Genomic DNA, 16,745 nt, shown 5'->3' on the forward strand with positions numbered 1-16,745 from the left:
AGTGGCTGTGATCAATAATAATGATCATGAGACGATAGTTGGTGTTTGACCAAAAAGTGTTAAACCTTTTTGTTAAACTAATTAAATAAAAGATAATGGGTAAATTTTAGTTACATATAAATCCTAGATCCAAGATCGATGGATAGCAATAATCTAAAAACCGCATTCAAAGCAATTAAATACCAACAGAGTGTTAAATGATATTTGTTATGAATGAATGATGGGATAAGGACAAGCAATAAATTTGTTAAATGGCAATAAATGTAAATAGAGAGAATAATTCACCCAAATATTCAATGAGGTGGATGATTCTCCCTCTGACAGCGATGTAAGATAACCAAATGTGGGAAAATAGGAAACTTTATCGGATCCGATGTGAGAAAGTTTGGGGCAAACCACCAAGCGAATCTTGTGTAAAGATAATGTTTGTAGAGCCTTGAGAGTCAACTTTTCTAGAGAGAACTTATCAAATAGAATATTACATGCCCCCTCCCCTTTCTCCCTCTCTTCTTACTTATATGGGACATATCCCTTACCTACTGAAAGTACAAATGCAGAGAATATTATGTAGAATATTCCTTTAAAATATCTTATTGCTAAACTAGCCGCTTTGGCCAATCTGAATACTCGACCTCGACCTTAGCTACTCGGCTCGCCAACATTACTTCTTAAGTATGACCTCGGCTTAATACATCCTTGAGTGCCCTCTTTCAGGCGAGGTCCCCTTGATCAGATTTTGATCCATATATATAACTAGTGGTAGTGGTGGTGATCGGTAGAGATGACTAGCGTGGTGATTGTACAGTGGTTATTGATGGTGGTTTTGAGTTACATATAGGACGTAACTGGTGATGGTAGTTGACAATGAAATGATTGGCGATAGCGGTTGACGATGGTGCTCGTTGTTGGATGGTAATAACAACAAAATGGTGGTAGAAAAGCTAAATGCACCGGAGCTTTTAAGTGAACAACGTTTTATTCAAATTAAAAATTTAAGTGTATATCTTTTAAATTGAAAAGTATTCTCCGACACGTCTAAGTCTCTAAGATAGGAAGTTGAGCGCCGCTATATCAGAAGTGATTTGGTTAAATAATACTCCTAGTCAACATCAACTGGTCTTGCAAGTTGCAACCTGCAACTTGCATTTTCACCTTAAAAGATAAAAAAGAAGTATAAAACCTTATCCTATATATGTATAAGCTTCCTTTAAACAGTGAAACAAGCATCATGGTGATCTGACGGTCATGAACAAAGCTCTATTTGTACGACATACGAATCCAAGAATTTAAAGTAATATTGCTCTGTTATTTTTTTTATAACCATTAATGCAAATGTCACAAGAATTCTTTTTTTATTTATATAAATATAATATAAGTCGAAAATAATGTGTATAACCCCATCAACCATCAGTTGTTAAAAAGGTGAAATGCCCATCATCTCATGCATCATTAATTCCATAACTACTAGCCAGCCAATAGCCATACTGAAACAAATCAAAAACTCTGTTTCAGTTCTATATATTCTCACTCTTTTACATCCAAAGCTCTCACACCATTGTCCATTATATTGGAAGGGACAAATATTCTCTCTTCCCACAAACACAAAAATGAGTGGAGGCCTCAGCAACCCCACCTCCACTCTCTTCATATTTTTCTTCTTTCTTATTGCAATATCTGTTCAAGGTCGTCCCCCATTTGCCTGTGACCTAAGAGATGGGGCTACCAAAAATTTCCCCTTTTGTCAAACAAATTTGGCCATTGGTGATAGAGTAAGGGACCTCATTGGGAGGTTAACATTGCAAGAGAAGGTGAAATTATTGGGGAATACTGCTGCAGCTGTGCCAAGGCTTGGTATTAAAGGCTATGAATGGTGGTCAGAGGCACTACATGGAGTGTCAAATGTAGGACCAGGGACTAAGTTTGGTGGTGATTTTCCAGGAGCCACCAGCTTCCCTCAAGTCATTACTACTGCTGCTTCTTTCAATGCTTCCTTGTGGGAAGAAATTGGACGGGTAAGAATTAATCTGCTTAGTATATAAAGTTAATTATTCCATCTGATATTCACTTATACACTAATTACATGTAAATCATTAATCGGTGACGTAGTAAAAATACTAATTACTCGATCTGCTATCATTGTAAACTATGCTTACAATGTAAATAGTTATATCTATTATATTAGCTAAGCATACTTTTCTAAGGTAAAGGATAATGTACTTGTGACTTTCTCTATGGTGTAGAGAGCTGAGTAGAGATCTTACTTTTCGATTCATGCGACTGCATGGAATTGCTGATTGTTGGCGGTGGGTATTTTTTAAAATATCTTGACACTAAATATTTTATAATATCAAATTACTATTTGTTAGTTGAGGGAAGGTTACTTACTGTCAACAATAAGTATATGTTGATATAACTTTAAAAAGAGTGTACAGCCTGTTGCAAATGGTTAAAGTATACTTTCCTAAGGATAAGGATAGTATACATATATACGCATTTTGTCAGAATTAGTGTTATTATTGGTTAAAGAAATGTGTTGTTGTCTTCTTACAAGATTTTGGACAATCTTCACTTTTTAAATTAAGTTAACCTTAGGCGTAATGCAGAAGATTCATTTTCTTAACAAATATAATCGAACCCATTAATAACTTGCCTTTTCTAATATTGGACTTCCATCTTATGATGTACACACTTTAAACATTCAAGATCATATAAAGGGACTACAGGCTAGCTATTCTCTCAAATTAACGTGTGACATCCTAACACAATTTGATATTTCAAACAAAAGCTTTGGCATCAATTAATTTATGAACTAATTTCTTTTGTTTCAAAAAAAGAGGGCGACTTCTTGTTTGTTTATCTTATCCATGCATTGACTTTTATAGTACTATATTTGTAAGCACCAAAGAAAGAAAATTAGAAGCGAAATACTTTTCCTTACCCTGACTAAGGACTAGGATTTGACAACTCGTGATGTGATCCATAACTGGAGTAACTCGATCGTTAATTTATAGTAATCCCATCTCCTTTGGTTTCACTATAATATAAAAATTTATAGTCCATGTTTCATAATATATAGTATCCGTTAGGACAAAAGCTAAATAGGTAATGTCATTTGCATATGTAAAGTTAAAGGTAGCCATGACTTTGTTTCGAAAGAAGAGTAGGGTAATAGGGGAGTAGAAGAAAAAGAAAAAAGAAAGGTGCATTTTGGCAAAGAGGTCTTCTTTCTTCTGTGCTAGTTGTATCTTGCAACCAATCAGAAGATTGTTTGCTTGAGAAAAAGTTGGCAAATTTGTGGACACTTTGGGTCCCATAGGCCATAACTTATTCCACAGTGACTACTATTTGTAAGGGTATCAGCCCAACCCAAGTTGCAACTTTGCCAGAATTGAACAGGCATTTTATTCAATATAAGGTCACATCCCCTTATAAAATATAAGAGGGGTGGGGGTGGGGCGAGGGGTTTCATAGTATAGATGGATAATATCAAAACGTACTCTCCATTTGTTTTTAAATTAACTAATACTAAGTAAATAGTATTAGACAAAATGGAACAAATTAGGATAACATTTACACTGCCCATACAATAGTAAATTGTTTAGCAAATTATAACTCTAGCTTTCAAATTATTCAGTTTAGACTTACTACATATAATTACTCCTACCCAGTGCAATATCTACAGGTTTCCGTGAATCCATTAACTTTTGTCTAAATCTTGTATTTGTATTGAAAAATTCTTTAAATGTATGAGAATATTAGCTTGGAACGCAGTCTGTTAATCCAGTTATTATGGTATATTAACTTGAGATTTTGTAGAAACCCATAAACTTAAAATCCTGATCTGCATCTCGTACTTGTTATTGAAAATGAAATTGTTAGGATGGACACAATTTTGATACATTATTGGTATATATTCATAAACATTGTTAAATTGTTTTTGCAGGTAGTATCAGATGAAGCAAGAGCAATGTACAATGGAGATATGGGAGGGCTGACATATTGGAGCCCAAACGTGAACATATTTAGAGACCCAAGGTGGGGCCGGGGACAGGAAACTCCCGGTGAGGATCCAGTGGTGGCCGGTATATACGCCGAGCGTTACGTGAGAGGGTTACAGGGAAATGAGGAAGGTGACGGGCTGAAAGTAGCGGCATGTTGCAAGCACTATACGGCTTACGACCTCGATAACTGGAGTGGGGTCGATAGATTCCACTTTAATGCTAAGGTAATTCCATACGTCACTACTATTCATCAATCTTTTTCCATTCTGGAAATGGAGTAATTTTATGTACATCTCGTGAAAATTCCCGCCCTTTTGTTCTTTCTGACCACTCTGCATTTCTAGGCACCATCACTTTTTGTATTTCCAGACATGCTTTTTTTAGATTTTCTTGCAAACTGAGACGCATTCGCTATTAGGATCATCGATATGAATCGATTATTTCTAATATGTATTTTTAAAACTTTTTTTATTACTTCCTCGATCCTAATTTATGTGTTATATATTTTTTTTTATTCTGTTCCAAAACTATCCTATTTTATATTTAGAAAAAAATTTAATTTTAAATTTCTTATTTTTTTTCTAATGAGATAATTTACAGTTATATAAATTTAAAAAGTCTTTATTTCTTGCTCAAACTTTATATATAGTTAAATATTACCACATAAATTGAGAGAAGTTTATATATAGGTCGAATCAAGATACTAGGTAAGCATATCCCAGCTACCAATGGACTATATCTATAACTATAGGCCACGCTCTATTTGAATCATTAACAAGGAATGTGAAACCAATGAGGCAATAGCTGTCAGGTGGCTATTACTTCAAATTTGTAACATTACGATTTGTATTGTTATTCTTGCTACTGAACTGTCACCACTAATACCGAATCCACCGTATACATAATTGGGAAGTTAATTTTATTCATGGTCATTAAATGTTTGTGTTTGTTATCTAGAAGTCATTTTTTTTTCTAACAATTATTTAATTTTGTGTACATTATACAAAAGTCACTTTTCTTTCTTTTGTTACACAAACTCATTTTACTTTGCTCTAGCTATGACAAAAGTTACATTTTTACTTGAAAAGTCTATTATGCCCTTGATATTATATAAAGCTTCATATTTATGTAATACCTTCTATATTATATACTATATAATATATTTTTAACTATGTATTTTATTTATAAATAAAATAACTTAATACTATTTTATTTATTATTTTTATAATATATTCGTATATTTAATTTTTTTCTTAACGTTAATTTTCAAAATATATTAGTAGCATTATTAATTTATCAATAACTTTAATATATATTAGTAGAGAAATAAATCGGCAAGTACATTTCCGTGAGAAAATTTGCAGGTAAACAAACAAAGAAAATGAGGAACAAATCATATGTTAATATGAAGGAAAATCCCTAGGTACTATATGCGAATTTACCTGGGCAACTGCTTATTTTGGAAATTACACTACTAAAAATTCGGGAAAAATCGTCCAAAAAAATCGACCAAAGTTGGTCGGTAATGGCCAATAGAAAGTGGGTTAATCAACAGATAATATAGACCTGACTTCTTTAATATGATCACTTTTGAGTGAATTCTTGGTCTTCCAAACTTGAGGACCCTCAATTTTTTGAGTATTTTCAAATATAAAAGTTAAACTCATTGGTTATCCATTTTTTAAGTGGCTAATATGGATCTTATCCATATTTGACTAATTTTTATAAAATTCATTATTCAACCTATTTTTAGTGAAAAATATGAGTTAATAACTGTGTTTTTAATTCATTTACCACCACTAGCCAGTATATAGCATTTAATTTAAAGTTTATATATGTATCAAGAGGTCCACCAACAATCTTTAATTTAAGCATGTTGATCACCTCTAATTTGGGGATTGGGCTCTCCGTTTCACAAACTGGTAAACTTTACAAGTTATCTAGGATGCCTCGTTTAATATCATGTGTATCATTTGTTTGAATTTTGAAACATTAGAAAATTAAGAAACCATTACTTCTCTTCTCGTTTGTTATTTTTTGAACAATTCATGGCAGTGTCCACCGGTTACAGAAAGCAACTAAGCAAGACATCATTTGCATGAAACATTAAAATATTATGAAACCTTTTATTTTAACAATTATGGGAATGTACACAGGTTAGCAAGCAAGACATGGAAGATACATTCGACGTACCATTTAGAAGTTGTGTTAGAGAAGGTAAGGTAGCTAGTGTAATGTGCTCATACAATCAAGTCAATGGCATACCTACTTGTGCTGATCCAGACCTTCTTCGCAAAACCATACGTGGCGGTTGGGGTCTCAACGGCTACATTGTCTCCGACTGTGACTCCGTCGGAGTTTTCTACGAAAATCAACACTACACTTCAACACCTGAGGAAGCTGCTGCTGATGCTATCAAAGCGGGCCTTGATTTGGACTGTGGGCCTTTTCTGGCCCAACATACTGAGACTGCTGTGCAAAGTGGTATCCTTAAAGAGGCTTCTATAGATACCAATTTAGCTAATACAGTTGCTGTTCAGATGAGGCTTGGTATGTTTGATGGAGAACCATCAGCCCAACCTTATGGTCACCTTGGCCCAAGAGATGTTTGCAGCCCGGCCCATCAAGAACTCGCGCTTGAAGCTGCTAGACAGGGGATTGTTCTTCTCAAGAATCATGGGCCTGCTCTTCCTCTTTCTCCTCGACGCCATCGTAGCGTTGCTGTCATTGGACCTAATTCCGATGTTACCGTCACAATGATTGGAAATTACGCAGGTAAACACTCCTTATCTAGTCAAACACAGACACATAGTATGAGACAAGAGAGCATTAATTATGTGGACTAATTGAGCTTTTTAAAAATGTAGGTGTTGCATGTGGATACACAAGCCCATTACAAGGAATAGCCAAGTATGCAAAGACCATTCACCAACAAGGTTGTGGTGATGTAGCTTGCTCTGATGATAGACTATTTCCTGGAGCTGTAGATGCTGCACGTCAGGCGGATGCAACGGTGCTAGTAATGGGCCTGGACCAATCTATTGAGGCTGAATTCAGAGACAGAACTGGGCTACTTTTGCCTGGGTTCCAACAAGATCTCATCTCCCAAGTATCCAAGGCCTCAAGAGGTCCTGTTATATTGGTCCTTATGTCTGGAGGCCCAGTTGATGTTACATTTGCAGAGAAGGATCCACGAATTGGTGGTATTGTTTGGGTTGGTTATCCTGGACAAGCTGGTGGTGCTGCTATTGCTGATGTTCTTTTTGGAGCCCATAATCCAGGTAAACTCACTACAAGATCCACAAAAATGGATTTCTATTTCCTCTTTTGGGCCCGTTCTGTTTTTGTTATGGTACAGCTCATTCATTCAAACTTAAAGTTAATAAATGGAGTCAATGGACTCAACTCATTTATTGTAGCGAGTAAAGCGAAGGAAACTACCAGCTATGTCCATTTATAAGTACCTCATTATAAAAATTGGTCAATTCATAAAATATTATTAATATTAGCCAATAAGCTATTTGTAGCCAAAAAAAAGGTTAAATTTTTGCTTTTTTTTTAGTGAGTGTTATTAGAATAGATTGGGTACATCTTAAGGAGCTTGAATCTCAGTTTTGAGATGATTTGGTGGAGTTTTCAGGTAGTTTGAATTGAAAATTCGAAGTAAAAGATGAACATGAAAAAAAAATGATATGTGTATTACACTATGTATCATTTGTGTATCACATATGTATCATATTTGTACCAATTGTGTATCACATGTATATCCATGTATACTTGTGCATGAGATACACGCGTGATACATGTTTGATACATGTGTTGCAGAAGAACATTTTGAACTCGATTTTAATTACAAATTTTGATACCAAATCACCTCCAATCTTCCTCAAATTTTGTATATTGACTTATCTATATGTTTTCAATAAATTTCAACTATACCCATTGAAAAAAATCCTTTTTTGCTTAGAGTTTTGGAATATATATATATATATATATATTTCATCACCTTATTTGCTAACTCATCCATAAAATTTCCTTTCCGTCTTTCCTACTGTTGATAATCATGCTTAAAAAATATGGAAGGGGAGTTTTGCGTGTGATTCTTGGAGAGAAAGAACCTTATTTATTTGGGTTCTCAATTATAATATGTATTTGGCTTGTTTTGGTAAGTTTATGATTAATGGCTAAAGGTTGGTAAGTTGGGACTTATTTGGGACATTTCTGTAAGTTTCCCGAAGCGAAATAGGATATAGAGAATTCATATAAAGCTTAACTAAAATAAACTGATTCTCACTCATTTCTTTATATATTTTACACTATATATCGCTCAACTCATTTCTTAGAATATTTTATTCTATTAAATCACCTAAAAGATCAGTCAATCGTCCACAAAAATCGTTTTAGTGACCTGAAAAATAGTGTAGGTTACTTGCTAATACTAAGAAGCTGATGTAAGACTTAGCTTTGATGGATTTATTTTATATTCTTACCAAGGAACCCATGGCCCTTTTTAAACTATGGGTTCAAATTTTAATATTTATTGTAATTTTAGTGATCTTTTTATGATGTGGCTATAACAAATATAGAGTAAAAATTCTTTACGTTAATTATCAGCATATATAAGTGTAATTGATCATCGAGTAAAACATGTTTTCAGGTGGGAAGCTGCCAATGACATGGTACCCACAGGAGTACCTAAACAATTTACCAATGACAGCAATGGACATGCGAGCAAACTTAGCCAAAGGTTACCCTGGAAGAACATACCGTTTCTACAAAGGTCCATTAGTATATCCATTTGGGCATGGATTAAGCTACACTAAATTCAAAAACACAATTGCTGAAGCTCCAAACATGTTAGCCATTCCAATATTTGGTCGCCATGCTTCCAACACCACAATAACAACAAGCAAAGCAATCAGAGTAACACATGCAAAATGCAGCAAGTTATCAATTCAAGTTCATATCGACGTGAAGAACGTAGGATCAAAGGACGGGACGCAAACATTGCTCGTATTTTCGAAGCCGCCCGTTGGACTTTGGGCGCCACATAAACAATTGGTAGCATTTGAAAAAGTGCATGTCCCGGCGGGGTCGCTGCAACGAGTGGCGATAAATATTCATGTTTGCAAGTATTTAAGCGTGGTAGACAAGGCTGGTGTTCGAAGAATTCCAATTGGTGAACACAGTCTACATATTGGTGATGCTAAGCATTCCTTGTCACTTCAAGCATCAGTTCTTGGGGTTATTAAATCTTGATTAGTATTTTTTTATATTGTACAATCTCCACGTAAAGGTGTCTTTGCGTTTAAAGGAGATTATTTTTCCCTTTAATATTCTTATTCAACAAGGGAAGAAGCACAGATTTAGATTTTATTTTAGGGAAGAAGAAAGAGGATAATATTACTCTTTGGAAAATTTTATGCAATTAAAGATTTTAGAACCCACCTGGCTTGAAAATGGGTCGGGTTATCCCTTCAACTGTACCTGCCTGGCATGATAAGAATGGACTTAACTGGTCCAGGTTGCCAGCTATAGAGGTGTGGGCCTTGTCCATAAGTCACCGAGCTTTTCCCTCTTGGATCTCAGGCCTGGTACGAAATGGACCGATATTTGACCGTGGGCCAGATCGATTCGGACCCCCATAACCTTATGTCAAAAATATAATAAATAGTATGCTACGTTCAAATACATAAGCTTTCAAATTCCTCATGGATTTTTCCCCCTTCATCTAATGATGTCTTTGAAAGAACAAAATAAAAATTTCTAAGTTTATTTTTTTTTCTAAGACAACATTAAACAAAGGACAATTTTTAATTCAGGAATCTTTGTAGTCCAGTTCGTTGGTGTCACGTCCCAAACTACTCCCTAGATGTGATTGGCACCCAGCTAACACCACCTGCCAGGCGAACCCCTTTCTCAAACGTTTAACCATTTACATAAACACTGGGAGAAAAATTAAGTGCAGGCTAAAAGTATTATTAATAGTTAAAGATGAAATAATTATCACTCAATACCTTAGTCAATTGATAGAAAACCCAACAATCACTCAAATAATAAAACTCTAGCCCAAATCCCATACTAAGACCATGGGGCATCTAACAGAGTATATGAGTTTAACTTACGGGTATGAAAACCCCAAGGAAAAGAAATTAACTGACACGGACTAGATAAAGCTGAAACAAAAGCCTCCACGAACAATGCAGTGGCTTACCTCAGTAATAGGATCCATTCGAATAAACTCGTCAGCCACTAGCTCTATCTCCCGCAACGGTATTTGCATACAGATTCAGATAAGAAATGAGTTATACGTAAATATGGTTCAGTAAGATCCTCGATTCGCCACTTTAAATACCTCTGGAACAAGTGTTAGAAAATGCAGACACACCACAACAAGAACAACATAATAAATACGATAATTATAAAATAACTCAATATATATGTAACAGAGTTAATACGAACTAACCAACAAGAGTACACACTAAGGACTTGTCATAATTGCAGTGAAAGAAATTAACCAACATATCTACGACACCACAATACCTCAAATATGTAATGGAGCATACACAATGCTCAATGAAGCATACACAAGCTCCTGGACGAGAGTTTGAAACTAATTATGCAATTGCAGTTAATGGAAGAGTTTGGATACTTTGGGATAGTGCAGTATATAATATCAAGAGTATACAACAAGAGGCACAATTACTACACTGTAATGTGGTTAGCAGGAACCAAGCCACTGATTGTGATATGCAGTGGTGTATGGATATAACACAATAGAAAAGATAAAGGAGCTATGGCAACAGCTTGCAGGAATCTCATAGAAGGTATCTAAACCCTGGATTACCTGGGTTATTTCAATTCCATATTGTGCCCATAAGATAGACTATATGGTACTGCAGTAACTAGCATGGTGATAAAGGACTTTGCTGAATCTGTACAAACCCGATGCTGAATGAGCTACCATGGAAGGGAGATTACTATACCTGGACAAATAAACAGCAAGGTGGAGACAAAATTTGGACTAGAATTGACAGAGCAATGGGAAATACAGATTAGATGATGCAGTTTGGACATCTCACCACTGAGTACATGCTGCCTCACATATCAGATCATAGCCCTATGATGATAAATACTAACTATTGATGCCCAATTTCTCTCTCATATTTTAAATATGTATATATACCTTCAAAGTAGTGCATATGCATTACCATTTGATTTATAATCATACACAAATATTTTTATAATTTTTTATAATTTTTAAAGACTTCAAACCAATTTATTACCGCATTTTTATTATATAAAAATCTAAAAATTATCCTTCAAATTATTGTTATGATGAATTAATCATATAGGATTATTATTTATACCAACATGAGATTTTAAATATTTTCAGTATATTTTTTATAAGTACATTTGCATTTTTAGGGCTAATTGCATATTTTTACAAAAATAGCCCATATTAATGTATAATTATAATTTTTATACAGAAAATAACTTTTTATATTTTTATAATGTTAAAAAATTATTTTTAATCATTTTGGTACACAAATGATACTTTTGCTATTTATTAATAACTTTTATAAATTATTTATTCATTAAATATTAGGTATTTAAAAACTAGCCTAAATTCTACCTAATTTTCGGACCAACCTCCAGCCCAATCACATAATACACTAGCCCAAAATACCCCAGCCCAAACCAGATAACCCCATCGCAATCAACTAAACCTACCCGACCCAAAAAACCCTTTAAATCATGGTCGTTGATCTCTGAGATCAACGACCCACATTATTTCCCCCTTTTAATTACACCCTTACCCCTAAACCCTAACCATTCGCACCCGTCCACCGCCTCTGGATTCTCTCATCTCTCCCCCCAAACCCTAGCCCTCTCCCCCAATTTTCTCTCCCAATCCCACCAGACATGGGATTACATAGCCGTTTCTTGCCATATTCTACTTCCCCCTGGTACTGGAACTTTCTATATACCGCTTGCCTAAACATGTCAAGCAGATCTCATCAACTTCGAACCAAAGCTGGTTCAGTTCCTTGACCTTTTTCGTCTATGTTTGTTCTTGTTCTTTTATGGTATGAATCTCTATGTATCTTTGGGATTCTTACTTACCCTAAGAATTAGGGTTTCAGATCTCTTTTAGATCTAACCAAATCTGGTTCAATTCTCTAATTTAAATGGTATTTCCGTATATGTTCATCTTATTCTATGCAGCATTTGATTTTTACCTTTTACTTATTTTAGATTTCTGCCGAATTTGTGGATTTTACCAAAAATTAGGGTTGTGAAATTTTCTCTTTTCCTTACTGATTTCGATTGCTTTCCTTTCTAGTGTTTGATTGATAATTTTCCATGTTTATGTGTTCGATTTCTACACTTATAAACCCCTCCCCATTCCCCTTTGAAATAGTTCTCGAATCATTAAGAAAAATTACCAAAAATTAAAGCTATGTGCTCTTTAACAATCTTGTTCTGCACTTTGTTTCCTGGCCGGCTGAAAGCCAAGGCCAGAAATTCTGGGTTCTTGCTTTTTTGTTGATATTCATAACACCGTGGGCTTCCTTTCTTTCTTGTTTCATTTAACTCGTGAGTTACCAAACCTTTGTCATTTTATTCTGATATAACATGTGTTTTCACTTCTGAAGATTGTTGTTCAATATGTGTCTGGACTGTTCTAATATGCAATTCTGACTATCTTACTTCAATTTTAAGCTTCTCCTAATCTAGATGCCATTACATTTGTAGTTTGAGACATGTTTAGACCTGAGTTGATTAATTTCTTTTAATTCTGCTAGCCTATGTGTCACTGATAACCATCTCTTGAGTGTTTAAGTTTGCTATTAGCCCTGTTATTTGAACATGCTTTCATATCCCTTTTCTATGGATTAGCTGACTCAGTATGAGTGTATAACAAGTCTATTTCTGAATCTGCTGTAATGTAGCCTGTTTTGATCCTGTTTTCCTCATGTCTTGACTTCACCAGTAATTGCCCTAATTAGTTCTCAGCATGTTAAGTCCTAATGTTAATTGATATGATCCCTTCTTGTGACACTAGCCTTCTACACTTAGCATAATCTGAACTCTCTTTTTCTTCTTTCTATAAGACTGTCCGGCAACTTGTCTTGTTTATGCATTATGTGTGAACTTGTTTTTTTTTGTTAAGTCTGTTCTTAAATCTAAGCATGTTCTATTGCCTATCCTATGTGCTCAACTTGAATCTGTTTGTATCCCTCAGTGTTGTCCCTTAATTAGCCCATTCTCTTACTGTTTGGTTCTTATTCTTAGTCGGCTGAAAGCCAAGGCTATCAAGGCTCTTGCTCTGACCTCCCTAGTGTGAGCACTGCTCGGGGTCCAATTGAGACTTTTGTGAACTCTGACACACTAGGACTTGATCCTCAGTCTATCCCTGAATCTCCTCTGTTAACCTCCCTAGTGTGAGCACTTGCCTGGGTTCTTGAAGCCCTTGGGAACTCTGACGCACTAGGGTCCAAGGTTCCTTGCCATATTTGTCCTAATTGCTCATGTTTTGTCCCATCTCACTTGCTGAATAAGCCAATGGGCTTGTGTACATGGCCGTATGTTTGATAGCTACTGGGTTTTGGCTATGAAAACTGTCTTTTGGGCTGTTGTAGACTATATGAAGGCCTGGCCTGGCCGGGTGTATCTTTGGTCCTGCTGTAGGCTCCCTATAGTTATTTATCTTTGTAATTTATTCCTATTCATTTTGGTTCTGTAATAATTGTTGAATAACATTTGGGGTGTTAGTAAAATCGGGAAAGGGGTTCTATTTTAACATTTGCATTAAAATGGGTAGAGATCCTGCCTATAGGTGCTTTACTGTGCTGAAATGTGTTATCATGTTAGAAATACTGCCTATTGGTATTCTATTTTGCTAAAAAAATGTGTCATTATGCTCCAACATGTTCGATTAATATGTGTTAGTAATCCTGCCTATAGGTTCTTTACTAGGTTCAAATGTGTTTTGCTCTTACCTGTTAGAAACCATGCCTATAGGATTACGTTTATTCGCAAATACCTGTTCTTTGCAATGTTCACGTAGAGATCATGCCTATAGGAGCATAATCAGATGCCATTTCTGTTATTCTCATTACACTGTCACCCGCCTAGAAAGCATGCCTATAAGGATAAAATGTTGTAAAATCAAGTGCAATTGTCAATCGCTAGAACTTCTGCCTATAGGGTGTTCAATTAATCCTACTAACCTTAGATCCTCAAACAACTGCATAATCACATAATGACTAGATACCTAACGCGACAAAAATTACAGCATTACCTTTATAATGCTAGAATTTGGAATCACTTAGCAATCATGTCTATAGGATCAATAACTTATAACCTGTAGTCTCAATGATGAGCATGTAATATCAGATCCCTAAACTGTGCACCTGTTCAGAAGATTACATTTTTTACATCTGAAATTGCCGCATGTTTTAAAATCCTGAATCACGTAGAGATCATGCCTATAGGATTCAATAACTTCAAATAGTTTAAAATCTGCAAATGTAAAATGCTCAATGTGTTTGCGTGCATTCGTTGTCAAAGTGTGGAGGATAACTTGAGCTCTTAACTGCTTTATATGAAGTCCAACATGTTTTGCATGACGATTAGTTTTATCATTTGAACTGCCTAAGTTGAAGTCTAGAACTACCTAAATAGAGGTCCAAAGCCTCCTGGACCATAGGCATGGGACGGGTAGTGCACGCATAGGGTTCGGTTTAGAATCAACTAGTGTGCTTTAGGTAACAACTTAAAGATAGTAATTGGGTAGCAGGAGATGATGGTCTGTGCCGGCTGAATAGTATGAGTAACACTCAATCTTGAGGGAGTTATGAAGTATTATTTATGTTGCACGAGGTGATCCTTTAGGCTAAAAAATTTAGCACCCCCCACCCTGTCTTTCAATCAATTATTTGTGTTTAATAATGAACTCCCCAAATTCCTTTAATTCTTATCTTTGATCACATAGACTAGTTCGTATAATTGAGTTCAGCCGAGACCCACAGTTGTGGACCTCGAAGAATGCCTAACACCTTCTCTTCGAGGTAATTTCGAGCCCTTACCTGATCTTTGGTGACACTAACAGAGTAATCTGCAAAATAGGTGCCCTAACGCACCTCAAACCCGTTAGGTGGCGACTCTCTCTTTTAACACCCTTACTTAAAAGAGTTGTCACGTGTCGAAACTCGATTTTACGAGAAAAAGGGGCGCGACAGCATGGCGACTCTGCTGGGGATATTTTAGGCTCTTAACATAAGTGAACTGGTTTATATGAATTAGTCTTCTCTGATAAGCATGTCTTCATTATCTTTGGTGTTACATGAATATCCCACTCCCGTTTCCCTTTTGTTTGCTACTTGTACACCATTTTCCCCGTTTTCCCTTTATTTGGATTCACATGCAAATCTCTGCTTAATTTGGTCATAGCATGCGCTTTCCTTTAGACATTTTTATGAATTGATACATCATGTCTCTCCCCACCCTCACTCCTTTATCTACTTTATTACAATTTCCACATTGCGCGAACTAACTTCTTCCTTGTTTTTCTTTCTTTGTATTTACGTTTCATTCAATACTGCATTTACTGCTTTCAACATGTAAAAAAATATTTGACAACACGTTATCTTATCTTTGCATAAAGCATGATCCACATCATATTCCACTCGTGGGTATTAATACCATAGCGACACTTGATGAGTGTCCACGCTCATCCTAAATCACCCTTTAAATTTGGAAAGGCTTATTTGCGGTAAAACAAGTCGATCGCGATGCAGTCGACGGTTCCATGCCTTTCTCACTCAAGTTGTCTGCTTGAGGGTATCGGTCTAGACTCTTCTAGAAACCCTCACTCTAATATCAACTGTGCATGCATCATGTCCAAACTTAGTATGAGTTAGAACGATGTCCGCGTAATAACTCGTAACACAAGTCTTGTCCAAAGTCCGTCGGGATTTCCATAGTCCCAATGGACACAATCAGGATCTGTGCATTATTTGGAGAAACATGCCAATATGTTGATCATTAACATGTAAATAGCCAAATCTGGAGGGGGAAAGGGCTAACTCTACTTGTTTTGTAGAAATAAGGCACGAAGTCCCCAGGTTCGGCATGGTTCAAAATATCCCACCTTTGCTGCTGGATTGGTGGGAAAATCTCGCACCAAGTGACAAAAAACCATGTGAAAAGAGTCCTCGGGAAATTTACCCTCTATGTTAAACATTCAGCCAAACAACGTACTAATTGAGGCCGCCACTATGTTCTGGGATGAGAAGAGAGCCATTTTTTGTTTTGGTGACATAGAAATGACTCCCCTTTTGGAAGAAATAGGAGGTTTTGCTGGACTCCCGTGGGATAGTCCTGGTTTGTTGGTACCGGAAAACCGCACTCCTCGAGGTTTCTTGAAAATGATGGGTTTCAGGAAAAATGATGATTTAGTCTATTTGAAGAAGTCTTATATACATTCGACTTCCTCTATGAGCATTACGGACACAACAAATCATACCGCTTTTACCATGATGAGTTCGCCATCATTTCCTTGGGTTGGATTCACCGCTGAGTTTTTGTGTTCATTGTCTGTTTTTTGGGGATGCTGGTATTTCCAATACAAGGGGAAAGGATCCACACTCTCTTAGCTATGGTCACTATAGCTTTAATGGAGGATATTGAGGGAAACTTACACTATTGTCCCTATGATTCTGGCTAATATGTACC

At 35.9% G+C, this 16,745-nt stretch overlaps 1 protein-coding gene across 1 annotated transcript; it reads left to right on the forward strand.

The window, feature by feature from the left end:
- The first annotated feature begins 1,416 nt into the window (after positions 1 to 1,416).
- On the forward strand, positions 1,417 to 9,448 carry LOC109219776 (probable beta-D-xylosidase 2). The gene is made up of 5 exons (XM_019384249.1): positions 1,417 to 2,012; positions 3,944 to 4,225; positions 6,158 to 6,776; positions 6,869 to 7,282; positions 8,659 to 9,448. The coding sequence occupies exons 1-5, from the start codon at positions 1,428 to 1,430 to the stop codon at positions 9,258 to 9,260; spliced, it is 2,502 nt and encodes an 833-aa protein (XP_019239794.1). The 5' UTR covers positions 1,417 to 1,427; the 3' UTR covers positions 9,261 to 9,448.
- Positions 9,449 to 16,745: the final 7,297 nt, after the last annotated feature.

Source organism: Nicotiana attenuata, unplaced genomic scaffold (genome assembly GCF_001879085.1).
Source record: "Nicotiana attenuata strain UT unplaced genomic scaffold, NIATTr2, whole genome shotgun sequence".
NCBI lineage: Eukaryota > Viridiplantae > Streptophyta > Magnoliopsida > Solanales > Solanaceae > Nicotiana > Nicotiana attenuata.

Coding starts and splice junctions, on each gene's coding strand:
- LOC109219776 (XM_019384249.1), top strand. CDS start 1,428: ATGCCCATCATCTCATGCATCATTAATTCCATAACTACTAGCCAGCCA. Junction 2,013..3,943: donor TGTGGGAAGAAATTGGACGG/GTAAGAATTAAT, acceptor TTGTTTTTGCAG/GTAGTATCAGATGAAGCAAG. Junction 6,777..6,868: donor AATGATTGGAAATTACGCAG/GTAAACACTCCT, acceptor TTAAAAATGTAG/GTGTTGCATGTGGATACACA.